The sequence below is a fragment of the Podarcis tiliguerta genome (assembly GCF_965153285.1).
Source record: "Podarcis tiliguerta genome assembly, chromosome: 13".
Lineage (NCBI taxonomy): Eukaryota > Metazoa > Chordata > Lepidosauria > Squamata > Lacertidae > Podarcis > Podarcis tiliguerta.
This window is the reverse complement of record NC_139546.1, coordinates 39,593,274-39,618,994: the sequence shown is the minus strand read 5'-3', so window position 1 is coordinate 39,618,994 and position 25,721 is coordinate 39,593,274. Positions and strand designations below refer to the sequence as shown.

The window sequence follows — 25,721 nt, the reverse complement described above, 5'->3', positions numbered from 1 at the left end:
GCCTTCTGGACTTGTCTCCTAAGTAAACAGTACTCAACTCCCAGCCTCCAAGACAAGTATTTTCACATGTAGTGCTGCTAGCCCCTGAGTTGAATGAGATCACTGCAGAGCTAAGAGTCGAACCTTTTGGTCTGACCAATTCTGAGGAGGTGAATGGCATGGATAGCAACCCAAATGACTCTTCCCCACTAAGTCGACTCCTGGTTTCACCCATGCATATAAAAAAATTGAAAGGCATACCTGTGGGATCTTGTAGGTATTTAAGATGTGGGGCATCTGCTTGGAGTTATGAGAAGTGAGTCCACCAATGATGGCCATTAGCTTGTATTTCCTAACACAGATGTAGTTAAGGGGGTTCCCCGAGCTCAGGAAAAGGATTTGCATAGTGGCAAGACAGGTTCCCATTGAATTGAAAGCATTTTGTGTGAAGATATAAGATAGTGTTCTGTTGGGTAAGAGGTGGAAATTCTCGTCGATCTTGTTCAGGGCAAACATAAAGACAAGTGCTTGGTGGTAGTTATTCGGTATCACACTGCAATGATATTTCAGTGTAGACTTAGGGGTGTTATATATTCATTGATTTCACATACATACAGTAGATTTAATTATCTGCCCTGGAGGGCAGAACTCAAACAAATGGCTTTAAGTTACAAGAAAGGAGATTCTGACTAAACACACAGAAAAACTTTCTGGAATAGGAGGTTGTGGATTCTCCTACCTTGGAGGTTTTAAAGGCAGAGGTTGGATCGTCATCTGACATGGGTGCTTTAGCTGAGATTTCTGCATTGCAGGGGGTTGGACCAAATGACCCTGGGAGTCCCTTCCATCGCTACAGTTCTGTGATCATTTGAAGCTATTATTTAAATATCAGGCAGTAGAAAATATCTTCATAACTTTGTGCAGTAGAAAGTGTGGTGTGGTGGTTAGAGTGTCCGACTTGGACCTGGGCGACTAGGATTGAAATCCCCACTAGCCATGAAGCTCACTGAGTGATCTTGAAGCAGTCACTGCATCTCAGCCTAACCTACCTCACAAGGTTGTTGTGAGGATTAAATGAATGGAGGATTAAATGAGTAGGGGGAGATCTACTCATTGGAAATTGAGTAGGAAATGGAAATTGCAGAATGTACAAAAACATTTCCTACAGAACAGACACAAAACGTTTGATTGATTATGCTAAAGCTATCCAATATTAGAATCACTGGTTTTTATGGGCATTTCCTTTCTAAACGTTCTACACCGCCTTGGAGGAAAAAAATGGGATATAAATGCAATAAATAAATCTCCACAGGCCATATATCTTTAGAATTCTTTACTGTTCCCTCATTATCCTTCTATGCTGCATTTCATTTTCCACATCTATTAAATTTTCTAACTCAAGGCATATCCTCTTTGATGACTGTGATTCATGGGCTGCATTTGTTTGAAATTGATTTGCTTTGTCCTGGTCCAATCAATCTGTGTATCAATATACTGTATGTATCCATCTCTAGCTAGACAGCGCCCTCTCATCCACTTTCAGTCACTACAAAAGGCCTGACTAGGCGTTATTACCTCTCTTCCTTCATGCCTCTCCTGCTAAGTATGGTAGTTTGTCTGTGACTTTGCTCTATGGAAAGAAAGATCATTATTTAAGGTATACTCTAGCATGTGAGCCTAACTCAGTGCACCTTACTTGTAAGAATTTGTCTCATGCAGGAAACCTAAACACTTGGTGAAGGAGGAATGGAAAGCTTGTGTTATGGAATAGCTAGGCTATTGACTCCAGATGTGGAGAGTATTGGCTTCAAATTTTCTCAGTATCAAGTGAGATCTGGGAAACCACACCGGCCATACCTTTGCTTTGTTAAGCAATAGTTTTTCATGGAAGCAAAGTCTAATGAAAATAGAGCACAAACTGAAATGGAACACATTACCTGGATTATTTCTGAAAAAGAATTGTATGAATGGTTTGCTATCTTCAAGCAAATTTAGAAATATATATATATATATATGGAAAACAGCAACCTAGCAGTCTTCACAGGTTAGCTCATTTCCTTAAATTCTGACTAAAATAAGACCATGAATGATAAACTATTTTGACTATTTTCATTAGGCTATTCAAACAGAATTATAAATTGCCCCAACATTATATTTTTATATCATAAAATATTGACTTACTAGCCACTGATATCCACATGTGGAGTTCTATTAAATGAGACATCGTTCAAGAAAGGAATAAAGAAAGAAAGGAATTCACCAATGACAATACCCTCTAGAATACTAAAGTCATTTTGAACCTTTTGTTGCCAACCACATCCATTCTTCCCATTTTTGCTGACAATGTGAGGCAACAGCAGCAGCAGCAGGAACAGCAGCAATGACATTTGGTTACCAGAAAATTGTAGCAGTCACTGACAGACACGTTAATTTAGGCAAGCACACCGAACAACAGTCAAGTGAGTTATCAGTCCTGAAAACAACTCCAAAACAACCTTGGAAACACACTAAGGGATAAGTAGTCTTTGCTTCTTTCACTGATTATAATTTGGACTCTCAAACATATGCCTGACATATTCCTTACCAAGAGCTATGTGTAAAAGGTTTTTTTGAAACCCACCTTTATAAATGGAGAGAAGTATTTCCTTAGCTCTTGAGGTGGATTCATCCGCGTTTCTATCCCCCCCCCCCCCCAATTGTCTTTGAAACCCAGTGCAACAGTCTGATGAATGATTAAGATAATTGCAGAGTAGATAATAATGGCCCTCTAATATTCTCAACTATACAGTGGTTCCCCTCCTTCCTCCTGGGCCATGTTCAGAAAGTGGTGGTGGGGGATGAGTGTTCAGACCCCTGGGCTCTCACTTGCGGGGTGCCTCAGGGTTCTGTCCTCTCCCCCATGCTTTTCAACATCTTCATGAAGCCGCTGGGAGAGATCATCAGGGGGTTTGGGCTGGGTGTTCATCAATATGCGGATGATACCCAGCTCTACCTCTCTTTCAAATCAGAACCAGTTAAGGTAGTGAAGGTCCTGTGTGAGTGTCTGGAGGCAGTTGGAGGATGGATGGCAGCTAACGGATTGAGGTTGAAACCTGACAAGACAGAAGTACTGTTCTTGGGGGACAGGGGGTGGGCTGGTGTGGAGGACTCCCTGGTTCTGAATGGGGTAACTGTGCCCCTGAAGGACCAGGTGCGCAACCTGGGAGTCATTTTGGACTCACAGCTGTCCATGGAGGCGCAGGCCAATTCTGTGTCCAGGGCAGCTGTTTACCAGCTCCATCTGGTACTCAGGCTGAGAGCCTACCTGCCCACAGACTGTCTTGTCAGAGTGGTGCATGCTCTAGTTATCTCCCGCTTGGACTACTGCAATGCACTCTATGTGAGGCTACCTTTGAAGGTGACTCAAAAACTGCAATTACAGTGGTACCTCGGGTTACATACGCTTCAGGTTACATACGCTTCAGGTTACAGACTCTGCTAACCCAGAAATATTACCTTGGGTTAAGAACTTTGCTTGAGGATGAGAACAGAACTTGTGCTCTGGCGACGCAGTGGCAGCAGGAGGCCTCATTATCTAAAGTGGTGTTTCAGGTTAAGAACAGTTTCAGGTTAAGTACGGACCTCCGGAACGAATTAAGTACTTAACCCGAGGTACCACTGTAATCCAGAATGCAGCAGCTAGACTGGTGACTGGGAGTGGCCAACAAGACCATATAACACCAGTCCTGAAAGATCTTCATTGGCCCCAAGTACGCTTCCGAGCACAATTCAAAGTGTTGGTGCTGACCTTTAAAGCCCTAAACGGCCTTGGTCCTGTATACCTGAAGGAACATCTCCACCCCCATCGTCCAGCCTGGACACTGAGGTCCAGCATTGAGGGCCTTCTGGTGGTTCCCTCGCTGCAACAAGTGAGGTTACAGGGAACTAGGCAGAGGGCCTGCTCAGTTGTGGCGCCTGCCCTGTGGAATGCCCTCCCAGCAGATGTCAAGGCAATAAGCAACTATTGTACTTTCAAAAGACAACTGAAGGCAGCCCTGTTTAAGGAAGTTTTTAATGTCTGATGCTGTATTGTTTTTAATATTCAGTTGGAAGCCACCCAGAGTGGCTGGGGAAACCCAGTCAGATGGGCGGGGTATAAATTATTATTATTATTATTATTATTATTATTATTATTATTATTATTATAGCAAAGCAAAACTTTTTTATCTACTTTCTAATGGAGGCCTGATCAATGACTCAGTGCTGGAATTCAGAGCATTTTGGGTGCTCAGGACTCCACTTTGAGTGCTTGAGGGCCCTATTCCTGCCTCTCTCCATCTGGCCCATCTGTTTGTAATTATGTAAATCTTTTCATATTGCAAGCCGCCTTGAGCATTGTTTTAACTGTGGAAAGACGCCATACAAATAAAATGATGCTGCTGATGCTGAAAACAAATTTAGGGTGCATCTGGCCAGTGCAATTGTGTTGATTTTAGCTAATATTTATACATGTTTGTGTATGTGTTCCTTTCTTGGAGCATTGATTTGAAAAGCAGAGTAGCAAAAATTTCAATTAATAAATAGCTCTCAAAATGACTCTTTGCATGTGAATATTTGGAGGGGGGAGTTGAGGAAAAAGAGCACACGGCAGGGCATGTTGAATTTTTCAGCTTTCAAATTTCAAAAAGGAGGGGTGGTTAAAAAGTTGTAACATGACTTGTGAATTCAAAAGTTATTTTAGTTAAAATAATATAATTGAGTTTTGCTTGTTAAGTAATATGTGTGTAAAATTGCATGGAAATTTCTTAGAATGGCAATGGTGCCCCCATCTGAGAGGTGCTGGAGCTGAGTTCCTGTGAGTTCCCCATGAAAAAAATGCTCTACCAGTGGCTGTCAGAATTGAAGCCTAGAAAGTGAATATCTTCTGGATGTTCTGGAAGCAAGCAAAAGGCACTTTTGAATCAACCTGAACTGGCCAGGTGCCTTCTTTGGAACAATGCCCACTGGGAAAACCTGGACATTCTCAACGGGAGGGAAGACAGAGAGTTCCTTAACAATTTTTTGGCCGTCAATTTCAGGGTGTTCCCTGATTGGTTGACAGGGACTGGACAGAGGAGGAATTGTGGAGATCGCCACAGAAGAGGGAGACAGTATAGATTTACAACAGTGGCTTGCGAGAGGTCACAGCTCAAGAGGCAGATGAGGGGGAAAGTTGGGAAATAATGGAAGAGGAGGAGGAGGAGGAGGAGGAGGAGGAGACAGGGCCGGAGCAGCTGGCTGACACGTTATCACTAGAAAGAATTCCAGACCCCCCTTCTCCCAGAACCCAGGGAGCATTGAAAGTAGGAGAGCAAAGGGCTAGGAAACAGATGGCCCTAAGCGGCAACCGTAAGATGGGTGGTGCTGTTGAAGAATGAGGAAGTAGGAGAGAAGGGGGGTGGAGATTTACTCAGAGCAACACCATTACTCCAAGAGGCTGCACTTCTAAGCCTCACTCTGTGAATATTTATTAAGCAACATTGGTAAGAACTTTCCTTGTCTTATTCATTCCTGGCAATCTACCTTGTGGGGTTAGATCCTCTGACGCCTGACACTGATTTTTGATTAGCGGCTTCCTGAAGAGTCGCTATCACCTACAACTGGAATTCAGATACCTTTTTAGAAACCTTCTGCAAGATATTTGGCTGCCAGCTGATCAGGACAGTGTGTGAGAAGCAGGAAGAGGGTAGCTAGATAGGGGATGGAGCCAAGGAGTAAACGATTAAATTTTATTCGTACTGGTGTCCTTTTGTTGGTCCCTGGGGACAAAGCCCTGGGAACCTCAAAAGGGGGAGCAGCCCCTGCTGCAAGATATCTATGGATGTGACGCGAGACACCACTCACTCTCATGTGTGAATTTGCAGTTTGTTCTGCTACAGGCACCCCAATTAAAATCCCAGCAGACCCTTTGAGGAGATCCAGGACTGATATTGTTGTGTCACTTTTCTTCTCTATGTTAGGGCCCACAGGCCCAAACCATGTACCTTAATTTCTTAAGTCCCAATGGAAGCGAGGGTAGAAGCCCTGTTCCTGGCTTCCGGTTCCGGTCTGCCTTAAGGGAGGCAACTCCCATGACAGCAGGAGGTCATTGGCAAAGGAAAAGCAAGGATGGTTGAGGGTAATTATTCTTGCAAGTTCCTCCCAGGGACAGGGGAGAACGGGCTTCACTCACAGTTCATCTCGGTACCTGGCTTTTGCTCCGGCATGGAATGTGGGAGGCAGGTAGGCGCTGAGTGCAAAAGCACTTCACCTGCCAAAAACCCTCCTACGCTGACATTAAAAAGCCGAGGTTCTCCTGTTAATTAGAGCTTAATTTGGACTAAAGTACAGGCGTGTGCTAGAAGAGATGAGATCACAAACTGTGGAACAGAACCAGCTGCAAGGTCATAAAGGTTTGAACCTGAGAGAAGACTTGAGTCACCTGCCATGACCTGAGCTTTTGGAATTAATATTGATAGTCATGGCAACATTTCAAGCTTTTAGCACAAAAGATGACTTTTTTTTTATAACCTATAAATTTCTAAGCTACTAATGTTTGGAACATATTTGCTACTTTTCTTAACTAGAAAAGCACTCCTGTCCTCCCATTATGCTACCGATCCCAGCACTGACCAGTTCATTAGCAGGCATTGGATATGAAAAAGTTAATAAGCTTTCCTTAACTTTGCTGACAGATGAGGATCTTGGAAAAGGTAATTATCTGCTCTGTAATTATCGCAATCACTGTTCTCATGTAATTGAAGAGAGATCCCACTGGTCTCAGGAAGCCAGAAACAGATGGATTTGCTTCAGGAGTTGATGAAATGCTCCCTTCCATACATAAACACAAGTTTCAAAGCAAGCTTTTATAAGCAGCTCCTTGGAAGCATTCTATCAAGCCAATGCTTGATAAGCTGGATGGCAATGTGTGAAACAACAACGTTTGTTTAAACTTTATGGGGTTTTTCAAGGTGGTCTTGGAGCTACTCCCGCTCTGAGTATCTGCACAATGAATGTGTCCAGCTGTGGTAAAGACTTGTTGGTAGAGAGATGGACTTCATTATTGCTGCTCCTTCTGCTCCTGCAGTTCCCTGAGATTGTCAGCACAAATGCAGAGAGCAGATTGGGTCAGCAGCCCAAACCTCAAAATGACTTTAGCATTCCGGAGAATCTTGCCATTGCTGAATTTGCCTCTTTTGTTATTCCCGAGTTTCAAAAGTTCTCATATAAGACATATCCTGATCCACAAATGAGACTCCGGTAAGTCAATTTATTGACATTATCAATAGTATCTATATGGCAGAATTTGTATTTCAGTTGAGTATCTTAGTTTGAATATGGCAAAAACTATTCATTATTCTAGGTTGTGTGTGTGTGTGTGTGTGTGTGTTAGCACAAGTTGTACAAATGTAAGTTAAAAGAAGATTGATTACTGCTGTTCTCTATTAATAGTAATACCTAAGCTATTGTTACCACTCTTTCTTCAGAAAGGTTGATCTATATGTTTTATTTATTTACATACCCATCAACTGCCCTAGAAAAACTGGAACATTCTGTTTTATCCAATGAGAGCACAGTGGCCATTTTGGGTGCCTTGCTCTCATGCAATTTTGGGCAAAGATCTTGCCTTGGAATAGTGGTTTGGGGGGGGGTTGTGATTTCGTGTGGTGCCCCAAACTGTGCATTTTTGGCCACCATACCAGAAGAAAGTGCTTTTTCTGGGTCTGTGATCTCTCACGGGCCACATGATTTGAGCAGGATTTTGGACCTGGAAGATGATGTCCCAGATTTGGGCTGTGTTATGTTGGGTGGTATGTATTTATTCAGTTTCAATTTTGATCCTGCTATGCTTCCAAATGTATAGCTTTCCTTGAAACATACATTAAGATCAGTGCAGTTGTGATATTAAACTTCATAACTCAGATCATTGGACCCAAACTTCTTCATGCCAAAATCTAGCAGTTTGGTCACAACTTCATGGGGTTTTCCATTACATTATCCATACAGAATTAATTGAGTGTCTGCATGAGATAAAGCACTAACTATCTTATCTCATTTGAAAATAAGACATAGGTTTATGTGTATTTGGCCAGTATCAAAGGTTTTGTTTTGAGACAGAACTGGAGTCCTCTGCACCTACACAACCTCGTCACTACATCACAGCGCTTTTCATGATTTCTTATTCTCCACAAAATGAAGTTCCTACCAATCTTAACTTTCTTCAAAATAAGCCATACATAGTATGTCACAATTTAAAAAGTTCAGTGAAATACCTCAATGCAAAAAAAGGAAAAGGAAAAACTTGCTAAAACTTATTGAGATAACTAGACCATAACTTTTCTGCTTGACATGCTGAACGAGGCATTATTATCATAGGGATGAATCTCAAACCGGTGAGTCTCCAGTGTGAAACAGAGGTATAAAAGATGAAGCGTTTGGTATTTTTTTTTTTTAATTTATTCACATTTATAAATTAGATAGATGGACAGATATATATGCACAGAGAGAAGACAGCACCACTTCAAACCAGGTTGTTTCAAAGAAATACAAATAATGAATCAACCATTCTTAAGAGCACATGACTTCAGACCAATTTCAGTAAGGGTTCAAGCACAGTTTTAGGACTGAGACAGCTCTGGTAACTCTGATGGATGGTCTTCATCAGGAGAGATGCAAGGGGAGTGAGACTTCCTTGGCTTTCCTTGTCCTCTTGGCAGCTTTCAACAACACTGCTTATGGTGTTCTTCATGAATCAGAAAGGGTGATGGGATTTGGAGGTCCTGCTCCTAACTGCAGGATCATTGCCATAAAGTAGCAGAGAAGGTGGCGCTGTGGGTTAAGCCACAGAGCCTAGGACTTGCCGATCAGAAGGTTGGCGGTTCGAAACCCTGCGACAGGGTGAGCTCCCGTTGCTCGGTCCCTGCTCCTGCCAACCTAGAAGTTCGAAAGCACGTCAAAGTGCAAGTAGATAAATAGGTACAACTCCAGCGGGAAGGTAAACGGTGTTTCGGTGCGCTGCTCTGGTTTGCCAGAAGCAGCTTAGTCATGCTGGCCACATGACCTGGAAGCTGTACGCTGGCTCCCTCGGCCAATAAAGCAAGATGAGTGCCGCAACCCCAGAGTCGGTCATGACTGGACCTAATGGTCAGGGGTCCCTTTACCTTTACCTTTAGCAGAGAAGCAGTTGCTTGACCTCACTGCTATTGAGTTGTCAGTTTACGCAAGGGCGTATTCTGTCTCCTGTGTTGTTCAACAAACATATGAAACTGTTGGGGTGTTCCCCAGGGATTTGCAGCATGGTGTCAAGAGTATGCTGGGGACTGATTATTCCATTTGAATCAGAAGAGAATGTGAAGTTGTTGGAAGCAGTGATGGGCTAGTTTTGGGACATTAAACTGAAAATGAATCATGACGAGGCAGAGATTATTAATGTGAGCAACTCCTGCGTAAGAAAATTCAGTGGACAAGATAAAAATCTTGTAATGCTTCAAAATGTTTTTAGTTATAATTGTTTTAAATACAGTGGTACCTCAGGTTAAGTACTTAATTCATTCCAGAGGTCCGTTCTTAACCTGAAACTGTTCTTAACCTGAAGCACCACTTTAGCTAATGGGGCCTCCTGCTGCCGCCGCACTGCCGCCACATGATTTCTGTTCTCATCCTGAGGCAAAGTTCTTAACCCAAGATACTATTTCAGGGTTAGCAGAGTCTGTAACCTGAAGCATCTGTAACCTGAAGTGTATGTAACCCGAGGTACCACTGTATATTCTCGTTTCATTTATTTATTATATTGCTACATTAGCATTTGTCGCATGAGCTCTTTGGGAGGAAGGGAGTGGCAAAGGAAATTTAATAATAATAATAATGTATGAAGTAATGTAATGTTTCTTCTTCAAACAATAACATTAAAATGCTAATGATTTATAATATCTGTGAAACTCAACTTAAATTGCATTTGCATTAAATTAATTCAACGGTCCCATGAAATCCCTCAGTCTACATTGAAATATCTTTGCAGCTATTTGCCAAATTACTACCATCATGTCCTTGTTTTTGTGTTTGCCATGGTTGAGATCAAGAGGAATCCCCGACTCTTACCCAACAGCACAGTATTTGCCACCATCACTAAAAATGCTTACAATGAAATGGGCTCCTGTAAAGGGACTATGGATCTCCTTTTCCTAAGACAGGGGAACCCCCTTAACTACATCTGTGACAAGACATACAAGCTAATGGCCATCATTGGAGGGCTCACCCTTCAGAACTCCAAGCAAATGCCCCACATCTTAAATATCTACAAGATACCACAGGTGTGTCTATCTGTCAGTATGCATAGTATGTGAGAGCTTACCCCCCACCCCCTGCACAATGAAAGATGATAATTTGTATTTGATATACAGTGGTACCTTGGTTTATGAACTTTATCCGTTCCGGAAGTCCGTTCTTAAACCAAACCATTCTTAAACCAAGGCGTGCTTTCCCATAGCAACAGGGATTAAATGTACAAGTGGAACACACTCAACAGGAAGCGGAATATGTTCTGCTTCCAAGGCAAAGTTCACAAACCAAAACACCTACTTACATGTTTGCAGCGTTCTTAATCTAAGTTGTTCATAAACTAAACTGTTCTTAAACCAAGGTACCACTGTATGTGCTTTATATGTACATGTGTGCTCTTTCTCTTTTTTCTTTGCCTCAGCACTTTCCCCACGAAAGCCCGTTCTTTATCGTAGAAATGGAGCAAACAGCAAACTGTGGAAAACATGAATTGCTGTTTGTTCCAAATCAGCAGTAAAAAGCAGGGTTTTGCAGGGAAAGCACTGGGACAAAAGAAAAAAAGGACTTGGACATGACACTTTAAACGTGGACCTAAAAAGTACAGGGCAAAAGGAAGTGTGGCTGAGCCCTCACACACACTTAGCAAACTGCTTCCTCCTCCGACCCTGCTCCAAATCATCCCTTTATATGATCCAATCCCAGTGCTATTTTTCTAGAAAAAGAGGTGCCGAAACTCACCACAAACACCTCCCTTGTTCTCTTATAATGGCAATGGCATCCACCTGAGAGGTGCCGGAACTGATTTCTGATAAGTTCCGTCTGAAAAAAAGCCCTCTTCATACCACATGCGCTCTTACCTGAGTCGGAAAATAGAAACAGGTTTGGAGTTTTGAAAAAAAAGTTTAATATGTGCCATAAAAATGGCGAAACCTGTCCTTTTTTTCTCCATTAATTTTTGGCTCCAAACTCTCCCCTCCTCAAAAATTTCCTTTGCTTTTTTGAAAGTGATCCTGGATCTGATTCATGTTTTTGCAGTTGTTTGTTTGTTTGTTTGCTTGCTTGTTGTTACTACTTGGTAAAAGGTAAAGGGACCCCGGACAGTTAAGTCCAGTCACGAATGACTCTGGGATTGTGGTGCACAATTCGCTTTACAGGCCGAGGGAGCTGACGTTTGTCCGCAGACATGTGGCCAGCATGTCTAAGCCGCTTCTGCCGAAACCAGAGCAGTGCACAGAAATGCCATTTACCTTCCCGCCAGAGTGGTACCTATTTATCTACTTGTACTTTGACATGCTTTCGAACTGCTAGGTTGGCAGGAGCTGGGACTGAACAATGGGAGCTCACCCCGTCATGGGGATTCAAACCGCCAACCTTCCGATCGACAAGCCTAAGGCTCAGTGGTTTACACCACAGCGCCACCCACATCCCTTGTTACTACTTAGCCCATTGGTAATCTTCTCTAGATTGTTGTACTGGAGAATTTACCGTCGCGGCTGTATTAGAGGATCAAAAGCAATATTAGCACAACTTTCTATCCTTCCATACATTTGTAGAAGTTATTGAAATTGAGCAAACATAAGAGGTTGTTTTGGTTTCTTAAAAGGTTATTGTCCTTGTTCTTAGCTTAGTTATGGCTCTTTTGAGCCTGCCTTGAGTGATAAAACACAATTCCCTTCTGTCTATCGGATGATCCCAAATGAAAGTCCTCAGTATGCTGGGATTGTTCAGCTGCTTCAACATTTTGGATGGACCTGGATTGGGCTCATTGTTTCAGATGACGACAGTGGAGAAAAGTTATTGAGGACTCTCATTCCTTGGTTACTCCAGAAAAATATTTGCATTGCTTTTAAAGAAGTTATTCCAACACTGGAAGGCATCCACAGAGTAACATCTACGAATTTAATTAATAAAGTAAGATCTATTCTTTTATCATCCAAAACCAATGTGATTCTTGTTCATGGGAATTCGCAGTCTATGGAGGTCTTACGAATGGTTCTGTATGTCGATGAAAATGGACTTAAACCAATGGAGAGGGTTTGGGTCGTAACAGCTCTGTGGGATTTTGCATCTGTGTTGGATAGTCGGGCATTCACACCAAAATCTTTCAATGGAACCTTGTCCTTCTCACTCCACGCTAATGATGTTGCAGGATATAAAGAGTTCCTTGAGATTTTAAATCCTACCAAGACTGTACTTTATGATATTCATCATTTCTGGTCGAGTGCATTTTTGTGCTCATTCCCCACCTATAACATTTATGCAAAAACCTCAAGAATCTGTACTGGGCAAGAGAAGTTGAGGAGCCTTCCACAGATTGTGTTTGAAATGGGAATGTCTGGCCAAGCTTACAGTATCTACAATGCTGTGTATGTTATAGCACATGCTCTCCATGCGATGCTTTCATCGAGATTAAAGCAGAAGCTTATGGGAGCAGTAGCCAGACGGAATCTTAATGTCCATCCATGGCAGGTAAGAGTCTCCTTTCTGTCACAACTGTAATGTGTGTACAGTGGTACCTCGGGTTAAGTACTTAATTCGTTACGGAGGTCCATTATTAACCTGAAACTGTTCTTAACCTCAAGCACCACTTTAGCTAATGGGGCCTCCTACTGCCGCTGCGCTGCCACTACACGATTTCTGTTCTCATCCTGAAGCAAAGTTCTTAACCCAAGGTACTATTTCTGGGTTAGCGGAGTCTGTAACCTGAAGCATATGTAACCCAAGGTACTACTGTACTGAAATGCATTTCAATGTCCGGATTAATGTCCTTTGTTGTAGTAGATTTTTGAAATTGATTGGTGTCAGACTTCTTTTCTCTCTCAATCCTTGGTTTATGATGAGCTGTTTCTTTGAAAGTTTTGAATTTTTCTACAGCAATTTCTCTAACCTGGTGGTGTTTGGACTACAACTTTGATCACCACAAGCCCATATGACAAATGATAAGAAATTGTGAAAATTGTAATTGAAAACATTTGGAAGGTTGGAGGTAGGGGAAGGAAGCATGTCCACTTTTAACTTAAACACCAGAATCAGCCACATGTTCTGACATCAAGATATGAGATATCTACACCATAGCCTTCACTTTTCCAGGCTCAGTCAATGGGAGATTTGCCAGTCCTATCCTTGCCAGTCACTTCTGGGTGATGGGTGGTAGCAGAAAGTAACTCTTTAGATTTGTTTTTAAAAATATGTTATTTGCTTTTTGATTGATTGGTTGGTTGGTTGGTTGGCTAAGTTAACTGAATGCAACTTTAAGCAAAAGTTGCTTAAAGTTTTGAAATTTCATGCATATCAATATCTCAACCCTCCTCCACAAAAATAGCTGTTTACTTGGCTGTTTTCCTATGTCGTGAAGGCTGAAATTTCAATTCAGTGGAGCAGGGTCAGTATATGAACTGATATGCATGAAATTTCAGATATAGCTCTATAATCCCTAGTGTACTGAGATAAGACCTTTGGAGCAGGCATTTTCAAAAAAAAGTTTTTTATGCACCACCCTAACCCATGTCCCTAATATGCATTGCTGTGTGTTTAAAGTGGGTTGCTTGATAAATGAATACTAGAGAGTTCTCTAGTAGTTCTTATGTGATTGGCTAACATTGGTCACATGGGAGGTATCAAGTGAAAGAGAGACTCCATTTTATGTGAAGCAAGATGATGGTGATTTAGAATCCACTCCACTGTGAACATTGCTAAGTTGAATAGAATGTTGGAATGCTTCGTCTTTGCTTGAAAGAAAGAGAGCAAAGCCTCAATTCATGTCTTTCCTTCTCCAATCAAGCTTCACTCCTTTCTGAAGCTCATCCACTTCAACAATAGTGCTGGAGAAGAAATATTTTTTGATGAAAATGGAGAGCTGGCAACTGGATATGATATTGTCAACACTGTCACCTTTTCCAATCTGTCCATCCATAGAGTCTGTGTTGGAAGGGTGGACCCACAGGCTCCTGAAGGGAAGAAATTCACCATCAGTGGAAGTGCTGTTGTGTGGAACCACAAGTTTAACCAGGTGAAAATCACTACTATTTTCCAGAACCTACTGATCTCTTTATGGGTCCAAGACCAAATCTGGCTGTTCCTGTTTCCACCAAGGAATTGTTTAAAGGTCATGCTGTGCAGATATTTTAAGAATCAGCATCAGAAATCCTTCTAAAAAATCTGCTTGGCACCTCTTTGAACCAGATATGGTCTGAGTGTTATAAAAAAAATAAGCAAGGCAGAAGGATGTCATTATTTCTGCTGACAAGTGACTAGCTAGACCATGAGGCTACTATTGTTGGGAATATACTCAATCTCTGCACAACCTGAAATAATTATGTGATAACCTTATATTGGGAGAATTTAAAATGCAATGTTTATTGAATACAGCTGAGAAAACAAAGGTAGAGAGCTCTCATTCATAGGCACACACACTTACAGCAAATATCTCTACAAGGGATGTGTCCCCTGACAGCTAGCCAGCCAGTCTAGCAATCCCCTAACTCAGCCCTCCAGATATTATGGGACTACAACTCCCATCATCCCTGACCACTGGTCACATTAGCTAGGCATGATAGGAGTTGTAGTCCCAAAACATCTGGAGGGCAGAGTTTGGGCATGCCTGAGCTAGATGTTACCAGTACAGTCATGTTATCCAATAAGTCCACCCATAGAGTCCATGCTGGAAGGTTAGGCCCACTGCCTTCTGGAGGGAAAAACCCCATCATCAATAGAAATGTGATTGAATGTAATCAAACGTTTAACCAAGTGGGGAGGACTATCATTTTCCTGTGCTTTAGGTTTGATGATAATCCAAAGGCCAAATTGTGGCTGGTCCTGGTTCCAAAACATGAAGAAATCCTAACTAATCCTAATAAAATAGAAGACCACAGATTCAATAGAAAATATGACTGTTGCATAGGGATATTAAATTATACAATTATAGCAGGTGGGGGAAACATCTGCCATGCAGGCCAAATGTAGCTTTCCCCTGGTGCCCAATTGGTCTGCAAGAATCTTCTGCCCATTGGCCAAATTTGGTTTGCTAAGGGTTGAAATTTAGCCCACAATACTGCTTCCCCCAAAATGATGTTTTGTCTGCTTCACATCTGCAGAGATTGGGGGCGTGGAGCTCTGACTGCAACCATTTTGAGCTGAAGCCCATCAGAGTTGCGATACTAAACAAAGGTGTCCAAGGGTCTGACAGCATTGTATGTTTCATATGAGGTTTGAAGCTGACATGAAAATGGAGATGAAGGAAGCATTTGAGATAGAGAAAGCAATAAGCCAAGGAATGTGATGGAACATCTGAGGGATGAAGAATTCTAAGAAATGAGTCAGGGTTAGTTGTGACTGAGTGAATGTGCAAAAAGGGATAAAATTCAAGAGAGAGAGAAAAAGAGAAAGTAGTTTATTTACATCTGTTTGTATAGGCCTTGTAGGCCTTTCCTTACTGCTTCTGCTCTTAAGAACCTTTGTCTCATGACATGGGACAGGTCAAATTAAGAAACCTGCCACTTTAAAGTCAGCTCATCATTGGTCTACAATGTAAATCCATTCTTTCTGGATATTAATAGAACCTACCACAATCCACGTGTGTTGAGAGTTGCCGTCCTGGACACAGTAAGATTTTGCGTCAGGGGAAACAGATTTGTTGCCACGATTGTTCTCAGTGCTCTGAAGGAACAGTTTCAAAACTGATGGGTAAGTAGAGATTTCACACTTCCATGAGTCCAGAGTCCAGTAATATTAAATGGGCTCAAAGGGCTGATTTACACATGCGTGTTCATCACTTACTGCTTACACCATTACACTATTTATTTGATGTGGATACAGATAATTTCATATCACGTCAGATGTTTCATAGAGTCTATGCACACACTGAGCTATTTGGACAGTGATCTGTGCTATAGATTTCTCTCTCTCTAGTCCAGCGGTTCTCAACTTGTGGGTCCCCAGATGTTGTTGGACTACAACTTCCATCATCCCTGAGCTCTGGCCTTGCTAGCTAGGGGTGATGGGAGTTGTAGTTCAACAACATCTGGGGACCCACAGGTTGAGAAAGGCTTCTCTAGTCAATAACTAAGTGAAGGCATTTATTTACTTATTTTATTTATTTATTAAAATAACTAAATGTGCTTTCAAAAATAATAACTTCAATTCAGAAACAGACTTGGATAAAATCCTGATTTAAAAGGATTACTGGAACAGGAAGAAATTCAATAGGGATTGAAAAGGTAACAGAGATGAGTCCTGAGTGATAGGAGGGGATTCCAAAGAATAGATGCCAGCACACTAGAGACAATTAGGATTAAAACAATTAGGATTAAATTTTATAATCTCATTTAAATTTCCTATTTTGCATGAATGATACTACGTGCCAAATAATATTCTGGGAATAATGTGTGCTGTTCCTTATTGCTAACACCAAATAAATTGAATAATTCAATGCCACTATCATCCCTGTATTATACCCAAAAAAATCTAAATTAGGATTATCATGCCAGTTCTTCTATAAAGGAATGAAGCATTCCATTCCTCTTTTTCTGGAGAAATAGATCCAAAGATGTATTAAGCAGTTGATGCCCTCTAGTTTTAAGGAGATTCATTTGCACTTTTACATTCTCGAGACTTATAACTTTCAGATGCAGACCACTGCAACAAGTGCCCTGAGGACCAGCATCCAAACAAGAACCACGACCACTGCATTCCTAAGCATATTGTCTATTTAGCTTATGGAGAATCCTTGGGAATAATTCTGGCTTCATTTGCTCTGTTCCTTTCTCTGATCACACTAGTGGTGATGTGGATCTTCATTCAAAACCAGGAGACTCCCATTGTCAAGGCCAACAACTGGAACATCACCTGCACACTCCTCATTTCCCTCTTGCTTTGCTTTCTCTGCTCCTTCCTATTCATTGGGCAGGCTGGAAAGGTGACCTGCCTTCTCCGTCAAACAGTCTTTGGGATTGTCTTCTCCCTGGCTGTTTCTTGTGTCCTGGCAAAAACCATCACTGTGGTTCTGGCCTTCATGGCCACCAAGCCAGGAAACAGGATGAGGAAATGGGTGGGGAAGAGACTGGCAGTGTCAGTCATCATCCTTTGCACTCTTATTCAAACTGGCATCTGTGCACTGTGGTTGGCAACCTCTCCCCCCTTCCCAGAGTTTGACATGCATTCACAGACTACCCAAATCATTGTGCAGTGCAATGAAGGATCAGCCGCCAAGTTTTATACTGTCCTGGGCTACATGGGGCTCCTGGCCATCATCAGCTTCACTGTGGCTTTCTTGGCCCGGAAGCTGCCTGATACTTTCAATGAAGCCAAGCTCATCACCTTCAGTATGTTAGTGTTCTGCAGTGTTTGGCTGTCCTTTGTCCCCACCTACTTGAGCACCAAAGGAAAATACATGGTGGCCGTGGAGATCTTCTCCATTTTAGCCTCTAGTGTGGGTTTGCTGGGCTGCATCTTCTTCCCCAAATTGTACATTATTGTCCTGAGGCCTGAATTGAACAGTAGAGATCAGCTTGTAAGGAAAAAGAATCATATCTGAATTTTAAAAAGCTACAAGAGAAGGATGCCCCTTATCTCCACTACTATTCAATCTGGTATTTGAAGTACTTGCAAGAAAGATTAGGGAGGACGAGAAAATAATGGGCATATGGATAAGACAGAGAACATATAAACTTAAAGCCTTTGGGCTGGAATGGAATGCTAGGACTGGAAAGGAGATTGTGTATATTAGAACCAGTCAGATATTTTTCTATGAAAAAGAGTGGGAGAGATGGGTTGTATGTATGTATTATTGATTTATAACTAAAGATTTATGTGGGCTCACAACGTGACGAGTAACTCTTCTTGATATTTGGGAATATGCTATGCTTATGTAATAGTTTAGCAGGAATTGAAAAAGAACAGTGAATGGAAAATGAAGAAGAGGAAAATAGAAAAATTAAGGACAAAATGCTAAAATATGTTAAGTTTTTTGAAATGTGTGTAATATTGGGCATCAAATAAGGATGGGAAGTGAAACATCAAGGTAGCAGGGGCAGGAAGTCAACTTTTAAATTTGAATTAATTTCATGTTAATTTGTTTAATTTTTTTGAAAAACAATTAAAATCAGTTGGCAAAAAAAGGTTTGCACTGTGATGTTATCTGGGTTGTGAGTGGGATGCATATGTGGTCATTAAGCGACAGGTTTTTTTAATATTCCAAATGTGTTGTTGGCCCTAAGTTCTTGTGTTCCTATAATACCCAACATGCCTTGAATTTGTGCAGTGGCTTTTTCATTAGCAGACATTGGATATGAAGTTGATAAAGAAGTTTTTGGTGACTTTGTTGAGAGCTGAGTATCTTAGAGAAGTAAATTATCTACCCTGCAATTATCAAAACCACTATCCTCATGTAATTGACTTGGGATCCCATTGCTATAAGAAAAAGAAAAACACACAGATCAATCTACCCCAGGAGTTCCTGTCATGCTGCTCTCCATGTATAAAGATAATTTTTCAAACCATTTTTTATACAAAGCTTTTTTAAATGGGTCTATCAAACCTAACTTTGATTGGAATCAGTGACACTAGAAAGTTGGTGGGGGTTTTCCCCTTCAAATTATTTTTTTATTAATTTTCCAAAATACTACAAATCAAACCAGATTAAATTAATTTAAGACAGTTTCTTAAAATCAGGTTTCCTGCTCCGGTTCCAAACATATCATCACCACCATTTCCTCGCATAGCTGCATCATTTCTTATTTAAAGTCCAGTTGACATCCTTCACTTGCCATTAAGCCATTCTTCCAGCAGGCTGCTTTTCCCACCTCCGTTACATCTTATAAATAAGTAATCCATTTCATGTGTGTAGTCTTTCACATGCATTTTTGTTCCAGACCTAGTGTGCTGGGGAGAGTTCATTGCCATCTTCCATTATTCTGTTCTTTGCAGTGTTTATCTGGATGGTACAAGGTCACATTCCATTTCTTCCACGTTTTACCGACTAGCTTACGAGCTGCAGCCATAAATAAATCACAGAATGCATAAACAAACTCCCCCATTAGAATTCCACTCTGTAGTTCTTCCTCGGCACACAATTAGAAACAAGGTTTTCCCTTAAATTCAGCCTCTTTGCCAGATCTGCTTGACAGCAATTCATTCTTTTCACTGCAACTCCATCAGGACTCCTAGTCCAGTCCAGGAATATTTTTAAATAAATCCATTCAGCCTCGGTCTGGGGCAGGAGGGGAGGGCATAGCAAAACCTTGTTAAATGCCCTTGTACCATTATCAGGGGGGTCTTGGAGCTCCTCCTGTTCTGTGTATCTGTCACAATGTATGTGCCCAGCTGTGGACAAGATTTAATGGTAGCCAGATGGATGTCACTGCTGATGCTCCTATTACTGATGCAGCTGCCTCAAATTGTCAGCAAGAAGGCTGACAATGGATTGGGTCAGCAGACAAAGGTTCGTGATGACTATGGCATTCCAGGGGACATTTTCGTCGGTGAATTTGTCTCTTTCCTTATTCACGAGTTTAATGAGATCACATATGAGACAACTCCAGATCCAGATATGAGAGCCTAGTAAGTAAACCATTCTAGCAAATAAGTCCACTGACTGAATTAAAATAACAGTTCAGTAGCTTAGTGTGAATATAACAAAGTTATTCATTGTTTGAGGCTTTGAAATATGTACCTCTATGCCTGCAGCAAAATTTTAAGAAATGGGAATTGCAACAAGACCAATGAACTTAAGTCCTTGAAGTTCTGTCCTCTATGAATGAAAATCATGTTTGGGAATATTGAAACCATTCATACATTTTTCCCCATTCTGCAAAATGTATGATGTGTATAGGTTTTCGTTATTTGCTCGATTTTTATACTGTTTTGCTTTCAGAATAATTGTATTGCAAACTAAGTTGTAGTAATACGCATGACATAAGATGATGCCTTATATACTTTACCTAGTGAGGTTATCAGCAAATCTAGTTGCTGATTACCAATACTGATTGGCAGTGGGTATCCAAGGTTTCAGATACGGGGTATTCCCAGCTCTTTCTGCAGATGCCAGGAATTAAAGATGGGACCTTCTGCATGCAAACCAGGTGCTCTACCATGGAGCTACAGCAATTCCCCAACAGTCAGTGCAATTTATCAATTCTGACTTAATTACTGATGACTTTTGAAGCCAACCTTTCCACAGTACAATCCAGCAGCCTTGCTGCAACATCACAAGGCTTCCAATTCGATTTCCCATTCAGCAAATAATGGTGATTGTGCATGAGATAAAGTCTCTTGAAAATGGCATAATTTTTATATGCATCTGGTACCAAAGTTTCTCCCTTGATGCAGAAGCTGAGCCTTCCACACCTACATTTAAACAGCACAGATGCTACATCACAGAGCTTTGAAATGAAGTTCCTTCATTAGGGAAATTCCTACTAATCTTAGCTTCCTTAAAAGTAATCCACAGCTTTCAATGAGTTTCAATTCAAAAGGTTCAGCTTGGAGAAACAAGTACAGATAATGAGAAATGTTACAGTGTAAAAAAAAAAGTGGACACTTTCATGGGATAGTTTCACAGTAACTCTTCTGCTTAATTTGAGGGATTTTCATTGTTGGGGGATCCATCAGTCAGGCAAGACCCCATCTGTAGTATTGGGAAGTGTCTCCACCCCCATTGTTCAGCCAGGATACTGAAGTCCAGCTCTGAGGGCCTTCTGGCAGTCCCCTCACTGCGAGAAGTGAGGTTACAGGGAACCAGACAGAGGGTCTTCTTGGTAGTGGCACCCACCCTGCGGAATGCCCTCCCACCAGATGTCAAGGAAATGAACAACTATCTGACTTTTAGAAGACATCTGAAGGCATCCTTGTTTAGGAAAGTTTTTAATGTTTTATTGTATTTTTAATACTTTGTTGGAAACCACCCAGAGTGGCTGGGGAAACCCAGCCAGATGGGTGGGGTATAAGAAGTATATTATTATTATTATTATTATTATTATTATTATTAATTATTATTACTACTACTACTACTACTACTACTACTACTACTGGCTTACTATTCCACTTAGTATAAGAGCTATGAAGAAGGACAGCTAAAAATGATCTACCAGTTCTTTTGTAATGGCAGAAAGCAGAGAAAGGTTTGTGTGTCTTTCCCCATTCACTCATTTATTATTAGACAGAAGGGAAAATGCTGAGGAAGAGAGCACTACCTCAAAGCAGAATACTTCCATTTCACGCAAACACAGCTAATGAATCACTGTCTTCAAATAAAACACATGAAATCTGAAAAAGAAACACAATGAGGGGATAATATTTAAAAGGCTGAAGATATGTGAGACTTAAGCAGGTAGTATCTAAAACCAGTAGTTCTAAAACAGCATCTACTGGAGAATTTAGTTGATTCTATGTATTTTAAATTAATGGATATGTCATATTCCTGAGTCTACATTGAAATGTCATTGCAGCATATTGCCGGGTCACTACCACCAAGCCCTCGTCTTTGCATTTGTCACGAATGAGATCAACAGGAATGCCCACCTCTTACCCAACACAACTATGTCTTCCATCTTTGCTCAAAGTGCTCGCAATCAAATGGGCTCATGTTCTGCGACTATGGATGTTCTATTCAAAAGACAAGGGAGTCCCCTGAACTATAACTGTGGCAATACATACAATCTAATGGCCACCATAGGTGGGCTCACCTCTCATAACTCCAGGCAGATGCCCCATATCTTAAATGTCTACAAGATGCCACAGGTGTGTCTGTATGCAACCTACTAGGGGGATTAGTGGAGAAGATATCTTTTTCTTGCTATTCATATCCTTCCCATGCTCACAATTGGAGTGGCCAAATGACTCTGCTAATAGCTTTGCACAGATCCTGAGTGGTATCATTGCATAGGAAGATGTATCCTTTGCAGCCTGGATGTTGTGTACTACTTCATTAAGAGGCAAATCCAGAAGGACTCACCATTAATCCATGTGAATGAACAGGAAGCAAGTTACGCTTTTACAGCAGAAACCTGTTTGAGCGGTTTGGCCAGCATAATCTCTTCCTTTTTTTACCAGTTAATTTATTATTGAATTTCACAATTTAAAAACAAATTAACCTCAAATTTCATACACATTTAAAAGCTGACTTCCCACCCTTCTTCAATGCTGCTTTTATTCCCAACCTTCTGTGCTGCTTTATTCAGAGTGTGTGACAAAATAGCCAAATTTTTGTTTCTACAATTTGTATACAATTTGTGCACTGTTTAATCACTCTAAGTGACGTACAGGAGACTCAATACCATGGAAATAAAAATATATGAAAACTAATCACACTCCAAGCAAATCATGACAAGCCTTCAAGGTAGAGATCAGGAAGCAGTTTCCTGCCCATCTTCCAGTCTTCAGAACCAGATTTCCTTCCCCTAAATTATTCTTTTTAAACTGTATGTGGTTCTGTATATAGGAGATCAATCTTTTATCTTTCTTGACTATTGAAAGAAATAATTTAAATGGATGAATAATCAGAGATTGCTATTGAGTCTAAAAAAATATTATTGCCATTCTTCCTAGCTCAGTTATGGCTCATTTGACCCTGCCCTGAATGACAAAATGCAGTTCCCTTTTGTCTATCAGATAATCCCTAGTGAAATTTCTCAGTATATTGGGATTATTCAACTTCTTCATCATTTTGGATGGACTTGGATTGGTCTTATTGTTTCAGATGACGATAGTGGAGAAATGTTACTGAGGATTCTCATGCCTGCTCTGCTGCAGAAAAACATTTGTATTGCTCTTAAGGAAATAATTCCAACATTGAAGGGGAGCAGTAGGATTACGATGCAAATTAAGAAGACAATGGAAAGCATAAAATCTAGTCTTTCTTCAAGCAAAACCAATGTGATTCTTGTTCACGGGAATTCACGGTCTATGGATGTCTTACGGATGGTTCTTTCATTACAAGAAAATGTTGAAATGAAACCAATAGAGAGGGTTTGGATCATTACAGCTCAGTGGGATTTTGCATCTGTACCCGTTATTGATATGTTCACACCCAAATCTTTTAATGGCACATTGTCCTTCACACTCCATGCTACTAATGTGGCAGAATATGAGCAGTTCCTTAAGACTTTAAATCCTAATCAAATGATGCTTTATTTCATCCATTGGTTCTGGTCCACTGCATTCAACTGCTCATTCCCCACTTACAACATTTATCGAATAAATGCAAGAAACTGTACTGGGGAAGAGAAGCTGTGGAGCCTCCCTGGAGCTGTGTTTGAAATGGGAATGTCTGGTCAGAGCTACAGTATCTACAATGCTGTTTATGCTGTAGCATATGCTCTCCATGCCATGTTTTCTTCAAGATCTATGCAGAAGGCAATAGGAGACAGAGGGACATGGAACCTTTCAAATGTTTACCCATGGCAGGTAGGATTCTCATGTCTCTCGTGTCTCATCTAGCCTAGCATCCAGTTCTCCCAGTGGCCAACCAGTTGCCTATGGGAAGCTCACATGCAGAATGATTTCATTAGCACTCTCTCCCACTTCATCTGCCTAAAACACTGGAGGGGTGTGTTCACAGGGGTGTGTTCACCCTAAATTACTACCACAATTGGGAGTGGATTGGAAAAGTTTGTCATATTCTCGATTCCTGTTGCATTGGTGGCGCTGTGGTCTAAACCATGGAGCCTCTTGGGCTTGCCGATCGGAAGGTCGGCAGTTCAAATTCGTGCGACAGGCTGAGCTCCAGTTGCTTTGTCCCAGCTCCTGCCAACCTAGCAGTTCGAAAGCAAACCAGCGCAGCTATGGGAGAAACAAGACCCTTTCGTTAATGCTGTGAACCCCTCCATCGTAGCCTCAGGTTGTATATATGTGTAAATAAACCACATATCATAAAGACACCACAGTCTCTACTGTGCCTCATTCCCAAAGGAAAGATGAACCCTTGGTAAGCGCTTGGAACCCCTGGAATCTCACACCGCTCAGAGATTGGGTGTGGGTGCAACAATATGTAGTTTCCTTTTTTAATCCCTCAGGTTTACACAAAATTTGAAAAAAAACGAACAAGCAAATTTGACACACTGTGTTTTTGCAGCTCTTGGGCAGGAAAATGTGGGGTGGACAAGGCTCCGCTTCTGCTGCTCGAGGCGGGTGCCTCACCCTGTCTCATGGGTGGGCTGGCTCTGGGGTGTGTTCAGTGTTGGGCAATGTGTGTGCATGTGGCATTTACTAAAGAGTGGGGTGTGTAAGGGGTTGTAGTGTACAGGGGTCTTCCGCTGCAAAAAAAAAATAAGATGAATATGACTGATGAGTCCAATTGTATGGTGCACTCCTTCTATCTGGGATGGTCGTCCTCTTCCACCGAGCGCGCAGCTTCGGGAGGGACGCACATGGAGCGGTGAGGGAGGAAGGGGACACCCGCCTAGCCAGCCAGATCAGCCGAATCAACCCTGGCGATCAATGGGGTGACAGATGTCGCAGCCAGATCGCCCTCACATCCAATTGTACCACACAGTGATATTCACAACTAAATGAATTAACATTCCAGATACCATCTAGCAGGTGGTTCTGCTTTGTAAACGTTGCGCTCTTGTAAGAATCATTGGCTTCATATTTACTTTCAGCCATGGATTACCCTATTTTGCCAGTATTTTCTAGTTCAGCACATGAAAAATCACAACTCTGTCAAATTATATCTTCCTGTCAAATATGCAAGCATTTTATTATATATAACCTGCATCCATCATACGTGAGTAAGAACATGTTGAATATGACCTTAGTGTGGCAAAAGGACAAGACAGAGAATTCCAGGGGAACCATAATAACCCTTTCCCCACACTGGCCTGAGTGTATGTTATTTTCTCATCCAATCTAGCTTAACTACTTTCTGAAACAGATCCGCTTCAATAATACTGCTGGGGAAGAAATATTTTTTAATGAAAATGGAAAATTAGTAACCGGATATGATATCATCAACACAGTCATATTTCCCAATCAGTCCATCCACAGAATCCGTGTTGGAAGGATTAACCAACAGGCTTCTGAAGGGAAACAATTCACTCTCAATGAAAGTGCTGTTGTGTGGAATCAGAGGTTTAAGCAGGTGGGAATTACTAGTATCTTCCAATATCTTCCTGCTTTATGGATGGCCCCCAAACCAAGTTCTACCTAGTCCTGGCTCCACATAGGAGTGGGGTAAATCCATGGCCAGCCCAATACATTTTGGTATCTGAGGCAAACCATGAAATCCACACACACCCCACACAGATACACAGCCAGGAGAGCAGTCCAAATCAGGATCCCTGCAAAGCCTAGCTAGGATTGGGGGCTAAAGGTGTCACATCACTTATCTACATCCTAAATTCTTTATTTCTGGGTATTAATAGATCCTACCTAAATCCACATGTGTTGAGAGCTGCCATCCTGGGCACAAAAGGATCGTGAAACAGGGGGAACAGATTTGTTGCTATGATTGTCCCCAGTGTTCTGAGGGAATG

At 41.4% G+C, this 25,721-nt stretch overlaps 1 protein-coding gene across 1 annotated transcript; it reads left to right on the top strand.

Annotated features, from left to right (window-relative positions):
- The first annotated feature begins 13,928 nt into the window (after positions 1–13,928).
- On the top strand, positions 13,929–18,276 carry LOC310661383 (vomeronasal type-2 receptor 26-like). The gene is made up of 3 exons (XM_083407247.1): positions 13,929–14,263; positions 15,810–15,936; positions 16,878–18,276. The coding sequence occupies exons 2-3, from the start codon at positions 15,933–15,935 to the stop codon at positions 17,783–17,785; spliced, it is 912 nt and encodes a 303-aa protein (XP_083263373.1). The 5' UTR covers positions 13,929–14,263; positions 15,810–15,932; the 3' UTR covers positions 17,786–18,276.
- Positions 18,277–25,721: the final 7,445 nt, after the last annotated feature.